The sequence below is a fragment of the Podarcis erhardii genome (genome assembly GCF_964252035.2).
Source record: "Podarcis erhardii genome assembly, chromosome: 7".
NCBI lineage: Eukaryota > Metazoa > Chordata > Lepidosauria > Squamata > Lacertidae > Podarcis > Podarcis erhardii.
Genome location: NC_138511.1, coordinates 61,872,172 through 61,896,478, shown reverse-complemented (window position 1 = coordinate 61,896,478; position 24,307 = coordinate 61,872,172). Strand labels below are relative to the sequence as shown.

General features: G+C 46.8%; 1 protein-coding gene across 3 annotated transcripts in view; it reads right to left on the bottom strand.

Annotated features, from left to right (window-relative positions):
- RIMS3 (regulating synaptic membrane exocytosis 3) overlaps positions 1–24,307 on the bottom strand; it is a 63,199-nt gene that overhangs the window by 14,834 nt on the left and 24,058 nt on the right. For all 3 annotated transcript variants that reach the window (XM_081870426.1, XM_081870428.1, XM_081870427.1), the window contains exon 2: positions 12,536–12,800. In XM_081870426.1, the coding sequence (XP_081726552.1) occupies positions 12,536–12,800 (265 nt within the window). The remainder of the gene's footprint in view (positions 1–12,535; positions 12,801–24,307) is intronic.

Below are 24,307 nucleotides of genomic sequence, written 5' to 3'. Positions count from 1 at the left end.
GTTTTCTTCTTCTTACAGCACATAGTTAAACTGTGCAGTTCTCTCCCACAGGATGTGGTGATGGCCAACAACTTGTATTACGATTGCACAGGACAATGGAAAGAGAGGGCTTGCAAAGGAACCTAAAGCCTTATACTAAGCAAGACCAATACACCATCTTGCTTGGTGTTGTCTATGCTGAGTGTCAGTGGCTCTCCAGGGTTTCAGAAAGCATTTTTCTCAGCCCACCCTAGGGATGCTGGGGATTGAGCCCAGGACTTTCTGCCAGCAAAGCATGTGCTGTGCCACTCAGGTATAGCCATGGATTTGGGTGGTGGAGGAGAAAAGGTCTCCAGAGCTGGTCATGTCTGCAGTGATATCATCAGGAGTGTGACAAAACTTGGGAGTCTCCAGAATAAAGTGTAAAGGGACATCTGACCATTAGGTCCAGTTGCGGACAACTCTGGGGTTGTGGTGCTCATCTCGCTTTATTGGCCAGAGTACAGCTTCTGGGTCATGTGGCCAGCATGACTAAGCCGCTTCTGGCGAACCAGAGCTGTGCACAGAAACGCTGTTTACCTGCCGGAGCGGTACCTATTTATCTACTTGCACTTTGACATGCTTTCAAACTGCTAGGTTGGCAGGAGCAGGGACTGAGCAATGGGAGCTCACCCTGTCGTGGGGATTCGAACCACCGACCTTTTGATTGGCAAGTCCTAGGCTCTGTGGTTTAACCCACAGCACCACCCACATCCTAGTCTCCAGAACAGACCCAAGCTATTCAAGATCAGTCCAAAGAAATCCCAAATCAGCTCATTTTATGTGACTCAATTCAGAACTGAGCCTAAGAAAACTTGCCCAGCCCTATTGAAAAGGCTTGCTTCTGTGCGAGAGATTGTACTTCTTTCCACTCATTAGCAGCCTCCTCCTCACTGAGCTACCAGCAGCACTCACAATATTTGGGGGCTCAAGAGCAACTCGTTGAGGCTGTCACAGATTGCGCAATGAAGCCTCACGCGGACAAGCCTCCTGCCAGGCCTCTGGAGAATCCAAAATAAAAGAGCTATTTTTAAACCCTTCCAGCTCCAAACTCAGGCACTTCTGTGTGTCTCGGAGCCAAACAAAGAGGAAGGTGAGCCCATCTTATTGAAAATACGTCTCCCTCCTCTAGATCTTTGGTGGCAAAGCGGCATCTAACCTTGGTGTCTTCCAGATGTTTTTGACTAAAATTCTATTCAATCCTACCCAGCAGAGATAGCAATTTGGTCTAGATCAGGAGTGGGGAACCTGAAGCCTGGGGGCCAAATGCAACCATCTAATCCTCCCTAACTAGCCCTCATTTCCCTCCCCAGGCCACACACTCACTGGCCCTGCTTCATGCCTTCCTTGAGTGTTTTTGGCTGGCTAGAATGTCCTTGAACACGATGGTGGTGGTGGTGGTGGTGGTGGTGCTGCTTCTCATTTGCCTGAATGATGTGTTTGTTAGGGTTGCCATACATCCGGCAAAACCCGAACATGTCCTCTTTTGGGGGGCCAATATGCCTATCCAGGTGGATGTTTACATTTTAAATGAAATGTCTGGGTGTTGGAGGGGGGATTGGGCTTGGGTGGCTTGTGCTCAGGCTGCTCTGTACACTGCGGCCACTGCCAGCCCAAGTCAGGAAAAGAGGCAAGTGGTGTGGTAGCCCCCGCACCTTTTTTCCCCACTTGGGCTGGCAGCGGCTTGGGCTGTCCTCTTTTTTGCTCTTCAAGATATGGCAGCCCTAGTGTTTGTAGACCTTGGTGACTTTTGTTTGGCTGGAATACAACTCTTTGTATACTCCTCACTGTTTCTTTGACCATTTCTTCCTCTGGCCCTGCCCACCACCTGCACATGGCCCCTTGGAGGTTGCAAATGAGGGAACCTTGGACTGATAAAGGTTTGTTCTCCCTGGCCTAGATGCTAAATCCAACTTAATGTCAAATTCCAACAATGCAAGGCACTAGCTTTCCAACTTCTGAACTAGCCACCAAAATTATACCTTTAGCAGCAGTTTGAACTGTTTATCAAGCATCAGTTAAAAGCACAGGAACAGAGCAGGCTGGTTTTTCCCTGGTCAGGTGGCAATCCTAGAGACAAAAGAACCTGTTTGGAGTCTTATGCCCATCTCTCCCCTTAGCTCTTTTGTCCTTCTCTACCTCCATCTGCAGCAGCCTTTGACCTGCTGCAGGAAGGGATGGAAAGCAGAGGGAAGGGTGGTGTGGAGAAGAGGCAGGAGTGGAAGAGCACACAGCTCCTGCCTTGTAAGGGCCCAATTCAAGGTTTCAGGCCTGACATGCAAAACCCTAAATGACTTGAGACTTAAGTACCTAAAAGAGTGCCTCCCCTCAGTACCAACCATCTCAGGCCCTACAAGCAACACAGGAGGCCCTGCTGGAGGTGCTGCCACCGGGTGCTGCCCAGTTGGCACGGACCCATTACAGGGCCTTCTTGGTAGCAGCTCCTTTGTAGAATGCTCTTTGGTAAGGTGTCTCTTTCCCTCATTATTGGCTTTCAGTTGGAATTTTAATATGTTTCTGCTTTCCCAGACATCTTTTAGCTGAAAGACTATTTCTGGCAACCTCAAAATTGTTAGCTATGAGGGTATGTGACTGTTTTACGTTTTTAAAATTGTTTTTATTTCACCACTTTTGTGTTTGCCACCCTAGGCTCCCATAGAAGGAAGGGCATGATGCAAATGTAATTACTAAAACAAGCCGACCAACAAATAAAAGGCAAACAGGGCTTTCCAGTTTGCATCTGGGTAACCTTAGGCTTTAAGGCTTGGATGCTGTGTTGTCTGATGTAGGGGCCATCCACATGACTGCCTCACACCAAGGCAGATGTGATTCAGAAGCCAGCTGGTGTTGACTCATGACCATGCTGCCACAGACTGAGGTGTGGGCAGTTGGACAGCAAAACAAAGCTGCTAAATTTCTCTTACAGATGCAGGAGCACAGCCTGCTTTAAAACGGGGCGCCCCTAGAGAGGGAATGAAGGAGGCTGGTGTAGATAAGGATAATTTTCAGAACAGAAGCAAAAGAAGTTGTGTGCACCACTGAGCAAGACTATCCAGGCTCCTTTGGGCCCCCTAATTTCTGTCCTAATCAGCACTTCACGCAATCATTCACAGAGTTGCCATGACAACCCTTCCTCTCCTTGTCAACCCCCTCCCCAGTACCTTCCTTCCTCCCAGAGCAGGCTTATGCTCTCTCTTTTGCTCACTAATACTAATCTGTCTGTGCCAGCATCCTTCAGCAGGCTGTTCCCCAGGGAGAGTCTGGCATAAACCATACCGCCAGGCCCTTATGGGAGGAGCAGGCCTGGAAGAAAGGACAAAGCGGAACCAGCGATGGGCTTAGGGTGACCATATGTCTTGCACTAAAGAGGACAGTCCTCTATTTGAAAGTGTCCTGTTTCAAGATAAAGAACCAGAGACAGGAGAGAAGGAACCTTGAAACTGTGCATCAACTTTAGTGCATTGCCAGCAAGCACACCATGCCCCCAGGTCACAGCCTTCCCCACTATGGGACAGTGCACTGGATTTTCGTTTAAATTATATTGGTCCCAAATTTTCAACTATATAAATGATCTGCATATGCAAATTTTACACAGATCTGTTCTTATATGGCAACCAGCCACCCCCAACCTACAGATGTTTGGACAATTACTCCAATAATCCATGACCACTGACTGTGCTGGCTTAGGTGGATGGAAATTGTAGCCCAAAACATCTGGAGGGTTCCAGGTTGGGGAAGGAAAGTGTTAGCTTCTGCTAATCAAAGCTGACCTTAGTTCCCCTAGCTATCTTGCATCACTCAAAATGTGTGATGCAGCAGCAAAAAAAGCTATTGCTATTCTTGGCTGCATCAAGAGAAGTATCGTGTTCAGATAATACTGCTTTATTCTCCACACCTGGAGTCCTGTGTCCAATTCTGGCTGCCACGATTTAAGAAGGATGTTGACAGTCTGGAATGTGTGGAGAGAAGGGTGACTAAGATGATCAAGGATCTGGAAACTAAACCTTATGAGGAATGGTAGAGGGAGTTGGGTATGGTTAAACATCAGGAAGAACTTTCTGGTGGTAAGAACTGTTTGACAGTGGAACGGATTCCCTAAGATGGTGGTGAACTCTCCTTCCTTGGAGGTTTTAAGCAAAGGTTGGATGGCCATCTGTTTTGGATGCTTTAGTCGAGATTTCTGCACAACAGAGAGTTGGGCTAGATGACCCTCAGGATCCCTTCCAACTTCGCAATTCTATGATTCTTTAATTCTAGGATACTTTCTAATGTGGCTCTTTAGTCAAGGAGCAGTACAAAATGCCCATTATGAAAAGCCTGTTGTTCTCCATCAAATACTTAACTATTTAGAAACCTAGAGAGGATTCCTTTTGTACAACAGAATAACTTATTGTGTTAATAACAAGCATCTGTGAACCTTTGCGCTAGACTGGAGAGCCCCCTCACTCCCATCTTCATTCACGGTTACCAGACAATTTGGTTTACAGTCACTCAGGAGGCATTTCTGGGAGAATTTAAACTAGACCATTGCAGGACATAAGTCAACTGATTTAAAGGTCAGGAGAGAATCTGCTGGAGTCCACCACCCACACACATCCAGTACCACGGCAAACAGCATTGTGGGAGGAAGGAGCAGAACGTGGAGGCCGGCTGCTTTGTTTCTTCTGAAGCGTAAGCCTGTCATGGGAAGGGAAATGAGACGGGCCAGTGGCCTGATCTGACATGGCAGTTCCTCTGGTCCTGTTGACTGTGATTCATCCCCACAGAGCATGGCCTGACTACCAGCTGCTCATGACTGCACCTCCCTCCCTCCCAGAGTTGCTCACCAGCGGAAGGAATGCCAGCAGTGGGGAGCCGAACCATCCCCAGGAATGTTGGCATGCCAAGTCTCCCTAGATCAGGGATGGGATATCTGCAAACCTGCAAATGTTGCTGAACTACAACTCCCATCATTCCCAACTATTGGCCATGGGGATGGTAGGAGTTGGAGCCCAAGAGTATACAGGTATCCCATTCCTACTGTCGATCGAGAAATCAACCCCACAGATACACCCACAAAATCCAGACCATGACATGCAGGAGGGAGACTTAAACACCCCAAATGCCAAGAAATCTCCAGTGAGTGTTCTGAGGAAACCAAATGACACAATCAGTGCCTGGACAGGATTCCCTTCCTAGTATGATGCTCTCAGGCTCCTTCAAACCTAAGTTAGGATCCTGCTCAAGCCAGTGATTAAGCCATGCGGGAGGGGGCAAATACTGTAAGGCTCATACTAGGAGCACCTGGTCCACCAGTGCTGCTGTTCCTGAGAGGGAACTGCAGCTAGATTGAGTTGCCAGTTAGAATGAAGCAACCTGCCCAAATCTGGTGCCCTCTAGGTGTCTTGGACCACAGCTCCCATCAGCCCCAACCAGCATGAGCAATGGCTAGGGATGATAGGAGTTATAGCCCAAAGTCCAGAGGGTAGACCGTACCAGGCTAGGTGGATCAATGGTCTGACTTGGCATAAGAGAGCTACTTCCTAATGAGTCATGGAGGATAAAAGTCCTGCCACCCCCATTCTATTTTGCTTCATGATCAGAACACAGTGTGGGCAAATCCATGGCAAGGATTAATTAACCCCATTTGCATTGACACTAATTTACAGCTGAACCTCTGTTCTTCTTTTTTCCCCTTCCTTCATGCCGCAGTTTGCCTGGATTCAAGATTTGCAGGGTGGGAGAATAAATAGAGTCAGAAATGAACTTTCCTGAAAATGACTTGTATGCAAACAGAGCAGGAGCAGTTCGAGATTCTGGGCTAAATCCAGGACATTGCAGCAAGTGTGGGGAACGTTTGGCCCTCTGGATGCTCCTGAATGCCAAGTCCCAACATCCCTGACCATTGACCATGCTTTCTGGGGCTAATGGGAGCTGTAGTTCAGTAACATCTGGAGAGTCAAAGGTTCCCCACACTTGCACAATAGTTTGTATTTGTTGCTAGGCTTACTCAGAGTAGGCTCATTGAACTGAAGATGCCTAACTTAGACCCATTAATTTCAGCGGGTCTACTCAGAATAGAACTTGGTTGATTACAACTCTATATCTCAGAAGACATGCATTCCCTACTTATAAAAGTTCAGCACCATGGACAGCAAGGCAAAGTGTTACTGATTTGTAACCCCTCTCCCCATTGGATGAGATTGACAGGGGAGGGGGAAAGGAAGGCACAGATGCTTCTAGTTTTCTGCTCAACACTCAAGAGGGTAGAAACTCAAAACTGCTGCTTTCCTGTCTGGTCCAGTTCCCTGTAGGTGGGCACCTATGCCATACAAACAGCCAGCACCCTCGGCCCATGCTAATTCAGCAGCTTCAGAGTATGGGAGGGTTGCAAGCACAACAGAAACTGAATTATGTCTCACTTCTTTGCCCCAGAGGCTGTGCAGCTCATCTAGAGCAGGGGACATAAGATGTAATAATACAATACTGAGCACCAAGGGACATCAGCTCAGCTCTAAGCTTCTGACCTTTTCTAGGTGGCTGCTAGGATATTGGCAAAGCCATTGGATTCAGGAGAACGCCTAATGGGCCAGAATTCTGTACTCATTCTGTAAGAAGAGATGTTTGGGCATCTTTATATATTGCCACTTGGTTCCTTATTTCCCTGAACAGCAAGAAGTTCAGGGGCATCACTGCAGAGTTCACTTGCCTATGGATTAGGACAGTGATCTATTGACATTTTTATAACATATGTTTTAATTACAAATATTCAAGCTGAGCTTATTGGAAACAGATACTCTCCAGAAGGCAGAAAATCTGCCAGATTCCCAGGGAAGGCCACAACACCCACAGCTGCTTCATCATCAGCCAACTCTAGACAAAAACTCTCAGTGCTATCTCTCTCTCTCTCATCTCCCATCTCCCCCAATCTCTCTATCACTGTGATAATCTCTGCCACATTCAAATTGTTTCTCTGTCCCCACTTCCAAGAGCTAGAAGGTGTTAGTGCTCAACCCTAGATGAGTATTGCATTCTAAAATCTGGAAAGAGATCCCCACCTTTTGTGAGATCATGCTTCTCAAAAACCAAAGTAGGCAGGTGTTTTTTTCCTTTGAAAAATGGAATGTCTAGGGACATGGGTGGTGCTGTGGGTTAAACCACAGAGCCTAGCACGTGCCAATCAGAAGGTTGGCGGTTCGAATCCCTGCAACGGGGTGAGCTCCCGTTGCTCGGTCCCTGCTTCTGCCAACCTAGCAGTTTGAAACCACATCAAAGTGCAAGTAGATAAATAAGTACCGCTCCGGCACGAAGGTAAATGGCGTTTCCGTGCGCTGCTCTGGTTTGCCAGAAGCGGCTTAGTCATGCTAGCCACATGACCTGGAAGCTGTATGCCAGCTCCCTCGGCCAATAAGGCGATATGAGTGCTGCAACCCCAGAGTCAGTCACGACTGGACTTAATGGTCAGGGGTCCCTTTACCTTTACCTTTACCTAGGGACCAGGTATTTGAAGGACCATCTCATTCTGCATAAACCTTTGGAGGCTGTGTTATGTGTTTTACTACCAAGAGATAATTTGGTTGTTCATGAAGCAAGTTTCAGTGGTTCCACATTCTCTGTAGAACTGCAACCCCTTCCCCACACACATGCAAGGGACATTAGAATAGCACTTTAAAAAATGATTTTTAGGTGGAAAGATGAGCTTTTTTCCACCAAGCTTCTCACTTATTTTAACACATACTTGTTTTTGGTTTTTTTATAAAATTTGCTTTTTATTGGCATGTTTAATGTGCTCTGGTTTAATTTCACTGTGATTTTAAAGCTATAAACTGGTCTGGGAGGTTATTTTGAGGCTAAAAGACAATATATAAACCAGACATGGGCAACATGTGGACTCTAACTCCCATCAGTCCCGACCACCATAACCAATGGTCAGGAATGATGGAAGTTGTAGGCAAAAATCATCATCTGAAGGGCCATAGGTGCCCCATGCCTGATATAAATGGTTTGATAAATAATTTCCCCTGCTGCACAATAATTATTTGTGGAAAAGAGGCCTTTTCCCAGCTCGGTCCCCTCCAGCTGTCCTGGACCCCATCTCCCATCAGCCTTAGCCAGCATGGCTAGAGGCTAAAACAACTGGATGGCACCAGTTTGGGAAAGTTTGATTCGCCTCCACCAAAGGTGAACCTGGGTTGGTGTCTCTGCTCCTTGTTCCATGTGTGCAATGAGCACTGGAATTTTTTGTTCATATCTAAAATTCCTATGCATCACCTTTTCTCCAGCTAAACTGGCAGTATTTCTTCATATTCAGTAGAATTTGAGAATGTTGCTTTGGGGTTCCACATTACTGAGCTATGTTCTTTACCATTTTAACTTATTTATTTTTGCTCTTTCTTTTCTTAGCCTTTCTGTGGATAATTACAACCCTTTGGATACATCTCAGATGTGCAAGTCTTAAAAAGCTCCAAATAAACTCCTTCTTTTCAAATCACAGCTGAACCATGAAATGCCAGCAAATACCAGAACTATAATAATGCAAAGGGATGACTTTGAAAAACTGCCAAGATTATAATGGGCTCTTCATATTATTATTTTTCAGGCTTTCCCCCAAATATCTATTTTAGGCAAATAAAAATTTCCTGAAGCTGTAATAGTTGACAAGCCCCTTTTCTTCTGAAAGAGCATTTTCCACACCCCTTCAGCAGTTCCACTTGGTGGTCTCTTTTGAAAATTCATGATGCCGAATGCAGAAGGGCAGGTCACAGAAGATACTGCCCACTGTCCCATGCCTTGTAGGTATTCAAAGCCAAAAGTTTCAAAATCCAATTGCATAACAAAAATGACTTGCATGCAATTGCTGAATGCATGAAAGCCTTTTTGTTTATTTGCAAAATATGCATCTCTACTGAGACATACCGTATTTTTCGTCCCATAGGACGCTCCGTCCCATAGGACGCACCTAGTTTTTTGGGGGGGAAATAAAGGAAATTTTTTTTCCTTTATTTCCCCCCCAAAAGCAGGTCAGGGAAACCGAACCAGGTCGAGGAACGGCGCTGCGCCTCCCTGCTGTCCCCAGAGCTTGTGGGGCTGGCCGATGTCTGCCTCAGGCGGCAGGCTGCTATCCGCAGCGTGGGGAGCCCTGCGGGGAACTCCTGCAGGGCTCCCCACGCTGCGGATGTCTGCCCGGCGCGCGGGGTGCTCTGCTTTAGGGCGCCCCACCCGCCGGGTGGCAGGCTGCTATCCGCAGTGTGGGGAACCCTGCGGGGAACTCCTGCAGGGCTCCCCACGCTGCGGATGTCTGTCCGGTGCGCGGGGCGCTCTGCTTCAGGGCGCCCCGCCCGCCGGGCGGCAGGCTGCTATCCGCAGCGTGGGGAGCCCTGCCGGACCTCCTGCAGGGCTGCCCAGGCTGCGGATGCGCTCCCGAAGCACCGGGCGCTCTGCTTTCAGGGTGCCCGACACTCCGGGAAGCAGGCTGCTATCCGCAGCCTAGACATCCCTGCCAGACCTCCTGCAGGGCTGCCTAGGCTGCGGATGTCTTCCTGAAGCCTAGAGAGCGAGAGGGGTCGGTGCGCACCGACCCCTCTCGCTCTCCAAGCTTCAGCGAAAGCCTGCATTCGCCCCATAGAATGCACCCAGATTTCCCCTTCATTTTTGGAGGGGGAAAAGTGCGTCCTATGGGGCGAAAAATACGGTATTCCCCTCTGCTTTGATCTCCGGCTCAGTTATGTTGCATGTGTTTTTACAACACCCCTTCTCTGAGGCGTTCAGTGCCCCTTTCTATTCTTGCAGCAACAACTCTTTAAGGTAGAATAGGCTGAGAAACAGAGTCCAAGATCTTGAATGATCCAAGATCATTCAGTGAGCTTCAATTTGAAGAGCAGGAATTTGAACACAAGGCTTTTCAATCCAAGTTTACGCACAATACCACACAGGCTCTTCCTTCAAATCCCCCTCAAAACCCACCCATTCTGTGATGCCTTTGTTGTATCTCCTCAGTCTTTGGTCCAACCAAAACAAGTTCTAGTATCTGTTTCAATTTGCACAGGTATATCACTTGTTACCTTTGCCACTCATGGGAACATAGGAAGCTGCCATATACCAACTCAGATCATTGGTCCTTCCAGGCTAGCATTACACTGATTAGCAATGGCTCTTCAGGTTTCCTGGGACTGAACTGGCAACCTTTGACAAGGAAAGCAGGCCCCTCTCCACCACATGATTTTGATTAACTGACAAGGGCACCAGACTCCTAGCCCCTTCTCCTTTATTCCTCTGTACAGATGATGGAGCAGGCATGCCTTCCCCCTTTTAATTAAGCCATTCAGGTGGTCCTCAACTCAAATGGTAAGAAGAGGAGCAGCTCCCAACTTCCAGGATTCTTGCCAGAGTGAAAAAGGCCATAGTAGCTGGAGCTGATGGGAGCTGTTGTACAAAACATCCAGAGAGCACCAGATAGAGGAAGGCTGCTCTAAAGTGTTTAACTGCTGATAGATACTGTTATGTGAAATGAGAGGAAAGATTTCAGGCTTGTTTTTCACTAGAACCCTGAGATCCAAAGACCAGAGCCTGGTGCAGAAGACAGACAGACATCAGAAATAATGAATTCTGAGCCCAGTAATTTGTTTTAGCTAGAGCTGAATGGAACCCACAGTCCCTCCACACAAATATCCAGTCCTAGGATGGAAGACAGAGATTAGTGCGGGTGTGTGTGTGTAGAAGTTAGCCTCTTGCTAGTTTACATTACAGTGATACCTCGGATTAAGTACTTAATTTGTTCCAGAGGTCCGTTCTTAACCTGAAACTGTTCTTAACCTGAAGCACCACTTTAGCTAATGGGGCCTCCTGCTGCCGCTGCGCCACTGGTGCACGATTTCTATTCTCATCCTGAAGCAAAGTTCTTAACCCGAGGTACTGTTTCTGGGTTAGAGGAGTCTGTAACCTGAAGCGTTTGTAACCTGAAGCATATGTATCCCGAGGTACCACGGTAATTGCTATTCTCCTTTATGCCTCTGGCCCCATCCACCACTGGTTTCCAGAAGCAAGTGTGGCCCTTAAAATGAAAGAGACTCCCTGTCCCTCAAACAGAGGAATAAACACACTGATTGCATGCAAAACAGAGTGAAACTTTCTTTGGCTTTGAGAGTGTGGCAGGGCCTTTCTCCAAAGTCCTTTGGGGAGGCATGCTGTGAAACCTTAGGGATGTAGCTCAGCCACTTGGATTGTTCGGTATCCTACTGTGAACCCTTTTGTGTGATTTATATACAATGACTGGAGGGGATTTCTTCCATCCGATGTTAGAGGTTACAAGAAAAAGAGAGAGGGCAGAAGAGAAAGAGGACAGACGGGAATGGGATTTCCTCTTATTAAATGATTATAATTTGATCACTGTTCTGGCGAGAGATGGGACGAAAAGGGGCAGGTGGCTGAGCCAGCGTGAGCTGTCCATTATGTGCTAACCCTTCCTAACTCCTGAGGACAAGGCAGCAGCTTAGCAAGCATGGTGCCAGATAGCAGCAGCTGACCCTGATGCCTGTAGCCGAGCCGAAGCAAAAAAAAAGCATAAGCTATCTGCTGGGGAGAGCAGTGGCATGAAATTTTGCAAGGAGAAACTATTCCACAGGCAAAAGAAAGGGCAAAATGTGCATGTAAGAGAGAGGGGGGAGTTAATTGACTCTGCAGAAGAAGCAGCAGCAAGGAGCATCATATGAATGTACGAAGAGGCCTTATACCAAGTCAGGCCATTGGTCTATCTAGCTCTGTATTATTTATACTGACAGGACTATTTACTAGCTCTACCTGTGGGGTGATAGGGATTGAACTTGAGTCCTTCTGCATGCAAAGCAGATGCTCTACCATTGGTGGGGGAGGAAGTTAGATGGAACTTGCAACCTTGGAGGGGGCAGGTTTGCCTCCCTGCTGGTGGTATATATGTAAATAAAATTAGATACTGCAACAGCAACAACATAAGCCTCCAAATCTCCTGGCATTTCTCACCACTCAGGGAATTGCCAAGCACCTAACTGTATCTCGAGAACATTTGCTGTGGTTACTTTTTTAAATCAGGAAAGAGTAACTCCTTCTCTAGGCAGAGATGCTTGTCAATTTGACATGCATATCGGCCTGTTTAACAAATGGTAACTATAGTCACTCAGTGGCTTGGCTGAGCAGCCTTCCTCAACTTGGTGCCTTCCAGATGTTTTGGACTACAATTACTATCGCCTTGGCTAGTACCTGAGGATATCAGGTAAGAGGAAGGCTGTCCTTGAGCATATCTACAAGTGTCATTTATTATCGCGTAGCATGGGACTTGGAGTTCCTTCTGCTTCCTGAAATGAATAAAATTTCTGCTTTCTGGCAGGAAATGATGCCCCTGAGCATGATCAAAAGCAGTGTTTTCACTTAAGGGGAGTCCTCCGAGGCTTCCCTACTCAGCCCTCCATACATAGAGACTGCTTAACTCTCAGGTCTATGAAGGCTGATTCCAGTCTCCCTCCCCTGGTATCTCGCAGCACACAAAAATCCCTGACAGCCTCCCTACCAGGATGGTTGAGCTGCATTGTACTCTTACTCCATTGGGACAGCCCCACGATAGCCACCATCTTGGCCCCCAGGCTGGATCGCCGCTTCTTATTGGATGAGAGGCTAGCTGAATCCGGGTTGCCTGCATTACTCTTCTCAATGTTGTACATCTCTCCACTGATGCTGGAGCTCCGGACCACATTCCTGGCTGAGGAAGAACTTGTCTCCCCGTTAAGCATGGTCACCTGAGGCGATCTCAGTGGCTCCTTGCCAGCAGGGTGAAGCTGCAACAGAAGACAAAGGAGACATGAGTGTCCAAGGAAAGAGACTGTCAATGTCTCAATGGTTTTTTCACTTTGAACATTATAATTACCTATTTTAAAGGCTGGGATAAGACCAAAAGTCCCAGGTTCTAGAATTATGGGGGGGGGGGACATGTCCTCATCCCCTTACTCACCTGTTTCTTAAAAAACTAAAAAGGACCAAGTGATGGCAATCCCGGCTGTCAGCTTCCTCCTCCTTAGAGCTCGTCCACATTTTCTCTGTGTCCAGAAAGCATGGATCCAAACCATTTCCCACTTAACCCACACTTTTTAGGCATGGGTCCAAGCAGTTTCCTCCTTGCCCCGCTCCTTTCCCAGGGAAAACCCACTCCTTAGCACTAAGAGCAAACATCAATCCAGAGAAAACTCAATTTTCTGTTTGCTCCAATTGAGCACAAAAGAGTGGTTTCCCCCCCCCCGGGGGGGGGGCAGAGGGATGAGAGGAAGTGTGGATAAGTCCTTAATCTCAGGTTTTCTCTGACAGAACTCAGCAGGGAATAACAACAACAACAACAACAACAACAACAACAATAATTTATTTATACCCCACCCTCCCCAGCCAGAGCCGGGCTCAGGGCGGCTTTCACCAGTAAAATTACAATGAAAACATAAAAGGGGGGGTGGGGGAACCAATTTAAAATACAGGTTAAAATGCTATTTAAAATGCAGCCTCATTTTAAAAGTAGCCCATAGATCAAAACAGTAAAGGGAGGGAAAACATAAGGGTCAGGCGGAACAGCTCTGTCCTGCAGGCCCTGCGGAAAGATGTCAAGTCCCAAAGGGCCCTAGTCTCTTGTGACAGAGCGTTCCACCAAGAAGAGAGGGAAACAAAACCAGCATTAATTGGCTCTGCCTCTCATAGGTCCTGTCTCCATCTACTATTTGCCTCCGTGCTTTCCACCCTGCCAGTCTCAAAGGACACCAGCTACCACGGCCCTAAAGCTTTGCTGAGTGTTGCTGTCTGCCCCACCCCACCAGAGCTGACCGCCAGCTTGAACATTAGAGCTGTTTTAGCTCTCTCGCGTGGCATGGATTAGATTTAGCTGTGCCTAGTCAATGGCATTTGTCCCTGAATTATGACAGTACCAAGCAGTACACACAGATGGGGTCTTTAGAAAACAGAGATGTTTTGCATCTCAGACCATAATTGTCTTTAACAAAAAACAAAAAAAAAGCAGCAACATAAATCATGCAGGATATTCTTATTTCTCACACTGAAGAGGAGGATAACAAAAGGTGCTTTTTGGAGCCTCAGCCACAGCGTAATTAGGAGAAAGACCCACTGGACTCCACGGGACACTTTTGAGTACATAGAAACAGTGCTCTTAATAAAATATGTATCATTTCCTTACTGAAAATCTAGTCAAATCCTCCAAACATTTCCTATAGCCATATTTTTACCTGTTCAATGAATACCCAATGGCTATATCTACATTTGAAAAGTCGTATTAGATGGTGTAACTCTCAGTCTTATTTTAGAAACCAACATTGTAACACCCAGAAAACAAGTTTCTGGGAAGCTCTTGAATCATTTTTGTTGTCCTTGATGCCCAGGAGATCTATTTACCAGACCTCAACTGTGATTTTCATATAACGTAAGCAGGTCCTTTGGCATTGTCTTCTGATATGTTCTTTCATTTACCACCATAATTAAACAAAGACTGACAGCTAAGGATATAAAATGTTATAATGGTTATCACCGTATTTCTTTTCTTTATTGTTAGCTAATGGCAGAGCCTGCAAGTGGGCTGGCAAAGCCAGCTAGAAGGATATCAATGGCCATGTTGGCTGGGGCTGATAGGAGTTATAGTCCAAACTGTCTAGGTTGGGGGAGGTTGCTTCCAAGACTTAGAGCTGGGAAAGACCTTTCTTTGACTATCACCCATGTAAGTTTAGCTGAAAAATTGAACCCTCAACATTTTGCATGCAGTTCTCCAGCCACTGAGAAGTGAGTTCTCCAGCCACTGAGATACAGTTTCCTCCCTATATGCACAGATTATACAGGATCTCTTCCTTAGGTTGTCTCTGTGGGAATCACCATCAGTGAATTAAATATTTGATCCATTAGGGGTATGAGTGCCAAACTGATAGAATACAGTAGGCTCATGATCTGCCTTCCTGTCCCTGGCTGCCTTCTCCAATGACACGGGCTCCTCTGCTGCTGTGGCCAAACTGACAGTGGAGTTTATGGGAAAGCAGATGAGATCTGAACTATCCTAAGCTCTTCCAGTTCGCTGTTAGGTCCCCAAACAAAGAGAAATTTGGTCACACTTCTGAGTGTGTCTAAACTTATTGCTTCCCTTTCAGGAGGGAAAATGTTTTCAATGTTATTGTTGTTTTAAATCTAAGCCTAGAAATATCTGGAAGAACACAGAATGCTACTCTATCCACCCCTTCTGCATCTCTAAGAGCAGGCACCCCCAAACTCGGCCCTCCAGATGTTTTGGGACTACAACTCCCATAATCCCTAGCTAACAGGACCAGTGGACAGGGATAATGGGAATTGTAGTCCCAAAACATCTGGAGGGCTGAGTTTGGGGGTGCCTGTCTAAGAGGGTGTCAAATGAGTGGTTAAAGTGCTGTTGTATCCCTCTCCTCTTTCACAAGCTATAGGATTGCACTCTTAAAATAGGAACATAAGCTGCCTTATACCAGGCCAGACCATTGCGTCCATCTAGTTCAGTATTATCTACATTGACTGGCAGCAAATCAGGATTTCAGAAAGGAGTCTCTCCCAACCATATCTGGAGAGTCCAGAGATGGCAGCTAGGACCTTCTGCATGCCAACTAAATGCCCTGTCACTGAACTATGGTTTTTAATACTATATTAATAATGTTGTAATAACACATTTTTAAATAATACAGTATTAGCACGCAGCACAAAACAATACAAACTAGAATGGCTCGATCTGAAAAATTAAAACAGTTTAAAACTGAAAGGCCCAGACAGTGATACAGAAGTTAAAGAACTGAGAAAATAGGAAGGTTCTCTTCTGATCATAAAGGCAAACATCTGTGGGAAGGCTATTCTAGAACTGGGGTGCCTCTACTGAATGAAAAGTCCCTTCCCTTAGTGGTGGCCTACCTCATTTTGTTTGGTGAGGGCACTCAGACTAGGGTTTCTGAAGATCTTAAGAGCTGGATAAGTACTTACAAGAAAAGGAGGCTCTTTCAGTTAATCTGTTCCCAAGTCATTAACAGCTTTAAAAGCCAAAACCAACACTTTAAACTGTGCCCAGAAATGAGCTGACATTTCACAGGCATAATATGGTCAAAACACTCCATTCCAGTTATTTCCCAGACATTTTCTGATATGTGTCTGTCAGGGAACTGCCAACAGGGCCGGCGGGAGAGAGCGGGCTCCAGAGGGGTCCCAGAGAGCATCCCGGGATGGGGAGAGGCAGCCCATCTTCTGGGGAAGAGAATCAGCGTAGCACCAGTGGAGAAGGGGGGCAGATGGGGGAATCGGCGAGGCGGTCCCATGACTCATTGCCAGGGACCAGCGGGGAGAGTAAGGGTCCTCCGCTGCCTACACCCTCCTTGCGCAGAAGGCTTCCGCGCAGGGAGAGTAGGAGGAGACTAGGCGTCAAAGAGCTTCTTTGCTGGAAGAAGTTCAAGAAACGCCCACTGACGGATTCTGCCAGTGATTGAGACAGACCCATGGCTGTCCGGACAGAAAAGGTTCACTCAGGCAACCCAGCCAGGTGTAGCCCCAGTTTATGCACGAGCAACCCCTAGAACCATTACAGTGTCCTTTGGGACTCAGAAACTAGAGCTTGCTGATGTCACAAGGCAGAGGTCTACACACACAAACACACACTCTTTCCAGGCAAGTAAAAAAGCATTATCACGCTTCAAGGAGGGTGTGCGGCAAGGCCAGTAACAGGTATGGCCACCACTCTCAGCTCCCAGAGAAGAGGGTCCCCACCTGCAGCCCCACTTAATTTCTTTGGCAGCTTCTGCCATTGGGATAGCCTAGGTTTTAGTCACATTCCCAGTAAATGTCTCCTTTTGCCCATTCTGTGCCAAAGTGGCTCAGCCTTGCCATAGGGACCGTAGTGGGACAGGCTGCAACCCGATGGCGGAGCATCCACTTTGTGCACAGATACTCTTTGGTTCAATCCCCAGCAGAATCTCAAAGTAGGGAATGGGAAAAAATTCCCTGCTTGGAATCCTGGAGAGCCCCTGCCAGTCAGTGCAGTCAGCACTGAGCTAGATGAACAGACAGCCTGATTCGCTATAAGGCAGCTTCCAACGCTCCTCTAAAATGCCCAAATGCCTAACTTGCTCACTCTTGCTTTTCCCTGCCATGAATAATTCAGCCTTCCCATGTGATGGGATGCATCCATCATCTAGAGGAAGCTAAATTATTCATTCCCTGCCACTTTGTAATAAGAGGGGAAGGCGGCTGCGCCTTGGAAAACAATTCCAGGAAAGCGGTAAGAAAGAAAAAAGTGGGGATGAAAAAATAAAATAAAGATTAAATATGAGCAAACTCTCTAAATCTCTAGAGATGACATTTCTCACTGGCCTGCCAAGTTACCAGCTGTGCCTGGGTGGAATTGGACTGCTTTTGTGTGGGAAAGGTTTTGTGCTGCACTTTTAGCTGGTTGGAGCTAACTGGGAGACAACAAATTCCTGGCATTTTATTCAACATTGTAGCAACTTGTGTGGCATCCTTGTGATTTTGGCGTGATGATTTTGGTGATGTTGATTTATTGGAGGGGTCCTCAGTCTTTCTGGGTCCTGAGGGCACATTTGGAAAGCTAAGGCTCTGTCATGGGCACATCAATATACTCATTCCACAAAAGAAGAATAAACAGTGATGTTCAGACACTCACCCCAAAGAAGAGACAAAACGTGAATCCCTGAACAAATAATGCACAGACAAAAAACAACAACAGGCACCCAACCAAACAACCCCTACCAATGAAAGCCTTTTCTTTCTTTTTTTAAAGAGAAATGCAGTCTTGGCAGATGGTGAAGGCACAACTTTGGGAACCCCAGATGTATTGATAAAGGTTGTTAGCTGCCCAAGGCTCTTTCTGAGGAAGGGCAGGTTTAAATACATACATTTCTCCTCCTTTCTGGTGGCAAACGTAATTTTGGACGCTAAACAGCACTAAGGGGCAAGGAAGAGGGTAAATAGCTTGTTACTGCTGGTCCAACTTGAAATACTTTGATGCTTGGAGTCAGAAAGTTCACAGGCCACCTACTTGTAGACCCTGATGAATGTGAGGCGCAATCCACGAAGAAATTCCACAGCACAAACCTCACTGAAATAGTTGGGTGTTGTACAATAACATTACTGTGGCCTTCTGCATCCTCCATTTGTTTCAGTGGAATTTGTGTGGGAAAACATCCCAGATGAATTGAATTCTGTCTAGCCCACTGGTTCCTCTAGGCCAGGGGTCGGCAACCCGCGGCTCCGGAGCCGCATGTGGCTCTTTTACACCTTTGCCGCGGCTCCACAGATCCTCAGGGACCCTGAGCAGAAAAGCAGAAGTGCCAGAAAGAGGAGGGGGATGGAGCTGTGCAGCCGAGCCGGGCAAAGCAAGGCGGCAGCGGCAGCGGAGCTCGAGAGGCGGCGGCTGCTGGGATGGAGGAGGAGGCGGCGGTGGCCAGAGAAGGGCTGCTGCTGCTGCTGCTTCTGCTGATGGAGGGAATTTCTGCCTCACCTGAGGCGAGGGAGAGAGAGCGCGTGCGCTCGAGGGAAATGGCGGGGCAGGGTGTGGGGGGGGTGGCGGTGGTGCTTCGGGATCCTTTTCTGTGCCTTGCTTCTGAGTGACCGCCGAGTTGAGGGAGAGCACCTGAAGTGAACCACAAAATGGGCCTGCCCCCCCTGTCAGGGAGGAAGGGGTGAATTATGTCAGTGACAAGGAGGGGGTCCAGAGGTAGCCAGCAGGTGCCGTGATGCAGCATCTCGGCCTCAGAGAGAGGCGGGGGAGCACGAGAGCAATTGCAGAGCAGTGGCGTAGCGTGGGGGTGCAGGAGGGGCCGGCCGCACCGGGTGCAACATCTGGGGGTTAGGGTTAGGGGGCGCAAATCCACGGGTTAGGGGGCGCAAATCCACGGGTTAGGGGGCGCAAATTACTTGCCTTGCCCCGGGTGCTGACAACCCACGCTACGCCACTGTTGCAGAGGGAGGGGGGCTGTTAGGCACCAAAATCCTGCATGCGGGATTTCCCCCGTTCTCTCGTGCCTATGCAATTGCTGCCCTTCTCCCTTTCCCCTCGAGATTTGCTGCAGAGACAAGCAAATGAAGAAGAAAGGGAAGAGTATTAGCTGACATGGCCCCGGATCCCATGGAAAGCACCACAGATTCCTTTGCTTACCAGCTCTTTTTATTTTAAGTTGGCTTCAAACCTGTAATTGTGTAGGTGTATGTATGTATACAAATACACGCATAAATATTCATATCTCTTCCCTCTCACCTTCCTTTCACCCAGTTTCTCTGGCACTGGTTTATAAATGCTGCTATGTAGAAATGATGAGAAAGTTGCACCAGCAGAAGGAATGGATATGTGCTGTTAGTACAAAGAGAGGGAGTTGAACTGCAGGGAGGGACAGACACTTTTCTATGTATTAATTTGTATAATGCCCTCTATGCACATGGTGCTTTGCAAAAAATGGATATGAGAGGTACCATACCCCTCTTTGCTATCTGAAATAGACCCAGGGAAAAGAGAGAGAATGGGGGAAGGGGAAGAATGTGTGGTTATTTACATTTGGCTTGTTTTGCAGCTCCCAGTTTTTTTTTTTCCTTCGGAAACGGGTCCAAGTGGCTCTTTTTGTCTTAAAGGTTGCAGACCCCTGCTCTAGGCCAATATTTTCTACACTGACTGGCAGGAGCTCTCTCTCTCTTTCAGATAGTGGTCTATCACAACAGGGGATTAAACCTAGGGTCATTTCCTGGCAAGGCAGATGCTCTGCCATTGAGCCATGGCCCTTTAGGCATGATACAGCAACACACGAGTCTCACCTCAGCCTCGGAGACAGTAAGAAAGCAAGAAGCCGGGTAAGCATCCCTGTTATTTACAGGGCTGGCCCAATACATTTTTCTGCCTGAGGTGGAGCTGCAAATGGTGTCCCCCCTCCAGTAAAGATGCATTGTACCCAAAGCCTGCCAAATTATTTGGGCACCTGGGGCACAAAATACCACAAGCAGCAAAAAGTGGACCATGATAGAACTAACAATCTGCTGCTCTTTCATGATACTCAAAATCAGCCGCCTGAGGTAGCCACCTCACTTTACCGAATGGTAGGGCTGGCCCTGATTATGGATGGCTGGAGAAGGGAGGCTTCTGTCCCAGGTCTCCTTTCCAGGTGGCAATACTGGGCAAAGGGATTACTAACCTAGACCTGAGTACAGAGCACCTTGAGGTTATAGAGAATAGACTGTTTCTCATCAACCTAAAGGAGAAATCTAGTGGTGACACAGGAAACCTTACTCTGAATCCGATCATTGGTCTATCTTGTTCAGAATTAGCTACGTTGAATGGCAACATCTCTCCAGGGTTTCAGACAGGGAGTCTCTGCCAGACCTACCTGGAGATGCCAGGGATTAAACCTGAGACTTTCTGCATGCAATGGGTTTGCTCTGCCACTGGAACATTGGAAACTGCCTTATATATTGAGTCAGGCCATTGATCTAACAAGCGCAGTACTGCCCACACTAACTGTCAGCGGGTCTCCAGAATTTAAGGGAAATGTTTTCCGCTGTCCTATCTGGAGATGCCAGGGATTAAACCTGGGACCTTCATGTAAAACAGATCTCTACCACTGAGCTAAGGCTCGTCTATAAAAGTGAATGGCAGCCATTTGCTGAAAAGCATAGAGAAAATGTTGGGAGGAATATGCCCCTTGCAACTCAGGTTTGTGGAGTGGAGGGGGGTAGCTGCCCCCCTTTCCCTGACAGTCTACCAATCACAGAAGTAAATTAAAGTGACTGAACCTTAAGCCTGCTTCTATCTGCATAGGAACCCTGTCCCTTCATCTGATCTGATTCCAGAAAGAGTGCTTGCCAACATTGCTGTTTGCCTGAAAGAATTACAGATTACTTATCATAGCGGGGAAGCACTTTTGGCCAGAGGGCCAGATCCCCTGTCAGTCATCTGGCATCATATGATGTTGGGTGGATCTAACCTCTGCTGTAAGCAGCACAGCTTGCATTTTGTGCCAGTTTTAAACATTCTGAACCAAACTGTGCTTGCAAAAGAACAACTGGAAGAGCTCACTTTAAGGCTCCCATTGTTCCTTTGCAGTCACAGCTTTACCTGTCCTGCACCTGATGTCAGGTGACTATTGGGTGGGCAAAATAGCCTTTTGGGTCAAATTTGGAGGCCCAGCCATGACCTATCAGTTTACTTTATACCACAGGGGTGGGGAGGCTTTTCTGGCAAGACCAGATCATTATCTCCCCACCCCTGGTCAAATTTGTCAGGCAGAGCCACCCACCTGCCAATCATCTTGCATCAGATGATGCTGTGCTTTGAAGCCCTAACTCTCATGACTTCAAAGCACAGTCCAGAGCTGTTTGAAGGCCTTTTTGCAAACAGCCCTGCACTGCTCTTTGAACATTTGGTTTTTGGTTTTCCCAGTGTGTGCAGGAGACACCAGGCTACTCACGCATCTAGAAACAGAGGTGCTGAATAAAAGCACCATTCACTGGGAAAAGCTCCTGCACATGAATGGCAGAAGTTCAAGAACATGGTGTCCATGTGCTTTCCCCATCCAGTTCAATGAAGTTTCTGCAAGAGAACTCCCTTGTGGATGGTTCCCCTTGACTTTGTTCCAATCATATAGTGGGGGCAGGATGGGGAGTCAAAGGGAAGGACAATGATATTGGATAGGAAACTGAATTCTCTCTCCATTCTGCATATTTTAAGCCCCTGGCAATGCAAGTTAACCTTGAGCAGCCACAATATCTAAGAAGCCCCAAGGTGGAATGAACAGAATATTAAAAGGGCAGGGTATTCAATCTCCAGGGGACTCCCTTCATTTGATTTGCAGAATCTATTCAGGTTGCAGAATCAGGCTTTTCTCAGTTCAGAATTTGGATGTGAAATTGAGATTTTCTTTGTGGCCCAGAACAAAGACAGTGCTGGCTATAGGCTGTTGGCCAATGATCTCTATTGTCAAGGAGCAGGACTCTGTTTTAGACAGGCATTGTGCGGCAAGTTTAAATCATTGCCAATGCCACCCCAGCCCTCAATTAGTCCTGCAAATCAGCTGTTCCCCAGGAAAATTAGATAAATAGACCTCTCTTGCCAGCCTTTCAATAAAAGATTTGGCTGTTGCTCAAGAGCGTTAACCAGCTCCTAGTAACAAAATGGGTTAGCGGGTCGCTTTTCTATTCTCTGAAAATGAACGAGGCAGGGGACCTTTCCTTCAAGCCAGCCATAAATGGCAAAGCAATACTTAGCACAGTGGTGAAAATTAAAGAGTAATGTAATAGTCAAAATAATGAGATCCTTAACTGTATGCACACACTTTTTGTAACGTCCTGCTTTCAATGGTATATAATTGAAGTTCTCAGGGTCACTTCACATATTACATTTTAGGTGCACTTCACTAGGGTCGTCAGAGAATTCTGACTAAAACTGAAACAGGAGCAGAAATTGCCAGTGTTTGCTTATTTGTCCTATCTGTCCCATGTCAGAAATCACTCCAGTGCAAAGCAGTTGCTTTAGCACTGAGCTAAAGCTCTTCTCCTGTAGTGATTGGCTGCTGTTACCTGTAAAATGTTAGCAAACCTAGGTATTCAGCCATACAATGAGGGAAAAGTTGGTTTCATGCTACTTCAGTGGCTTCTCCCAAAGAATCTTGGGAACTGGAATTTGATGAGGGTGCTGATAATTCTCTACCATAGATTCCTTGGCCCTACACACAGAACTACTGTGCCCAGAATTCCCTGCAGAGAAAGAATAATAATCCCAGCACATTTTAAGCATTGGTACTCATATTCACAAGTGGCTTTTCAGCTGCTAGCAAGTGCTTTCTACTGCAGCCTCCTGAAGAGCACCTCAAATTTGCCTGCCCCCAGTTAAGAACAGCTCAATTTGAAAAACTTTGCCTTCACTTTATCACATTGGCAGCAAATCCATTTTGTGAGTTTTCATCTCCCTCCTCACTTCGTGAGTTGGTGCAAAACCTTTCCTACTTGCACTGCAAAGATCTCATGTTCCTATACTGGTGGCCCTGAAAAGATTGTCTCTTACCACTTTGCTTGGGCCTTGTCAACAAAAACATCAAAAGAAGACGGTCCCCACTCTTCTGATAGCAGGAAAGAGATCCTTGTTTTTTAGAATGCTCTTTCATGCAAAGACTCTCTGTGATCAGCAAAGTAGCACACTGGGAAGAAAAGCTCTAGTTTTGCTCTCTCCCTAAAAACAGTGCCTATTTGCTATTCAAAACAGGGAGAGTTTTGAATGCCCTGTGAATTCCTTCATCTGCTGCCTGAAGTGGTACAGACTTTGTTCTGCTCCATGGAAATGCAGTGTACTGTTTTGTTTGGCTAGCACCCCTGACAAAGAATACATGCTGATACAAATTGGGTTGAATAAATGACATTTTAGAGTTCCTCCATCTAAGGCCACTGCCATGGGACAACACCAGCTCCTTAAGATCACAGTTACATGGAGAGAAGTCCAGGTATAAAAAGCAAGGTCAAGGCTGGTCAGTTGACTACTGCCTTTGTCATGGCAGGTTCTAGGGAGCAACAATCAGGACCATGGATAGTTCTATGTACCCTCTGCTAGCTGGGCTATAGAAAGATGTTTTATCAGCAAAGGACCAGAATTATGTGAAGGCTTTAAAAAGCTGCCGGATCTCTTTTTCCAGTGACTCTGCCCACCTCTCACAGGAAAGCTGCCTACAACCCTTAAAGGGCCCATAGTGGATTCCAAACTTGTGTGTTCCTACATGACTGTGGAGCTAAAGAAGCTACAGGGGAGTCATGAAGGGAGTATGAATAAGATGGGAGAGCCATATCCCCAGCCAGAAGAGTGCATAAGGAGGTGCTAAGAGCCCAATTTGATCCAAATGGGATCACTAGTGATTCATCTGAATGCACTTATAGCAACACTGAGACCCAGATATAGAGTGAAAGACACTTAACTCTCCTTAGATTTACAAAGGAGGCTGCTGAGGTTTCTGAGGTAGATCCTTTGAAAATTCATTATGATGCCATACAACACCAGCACAGAAGCTATCCTAACACTCCTTATTCAAGTTCTTAATAGGTCCATCAGCCAATTAACATAACTCTTACCTGATAAGGGTTTTCTAATTCTACTTTATTAGCAAATGAATAAAGCAATACCTCTATGAGTAAATAAGACATTTTTATTTGTGTTTAAGTGTTGTCTCTACATGTCACAGCAGCACCCAACTTACAGTCATGTGTGAAAGAGAAGGGGAAACATCCACTTTAAAACGTTGTCTGCCACCTACAGGTTTTGCCCATT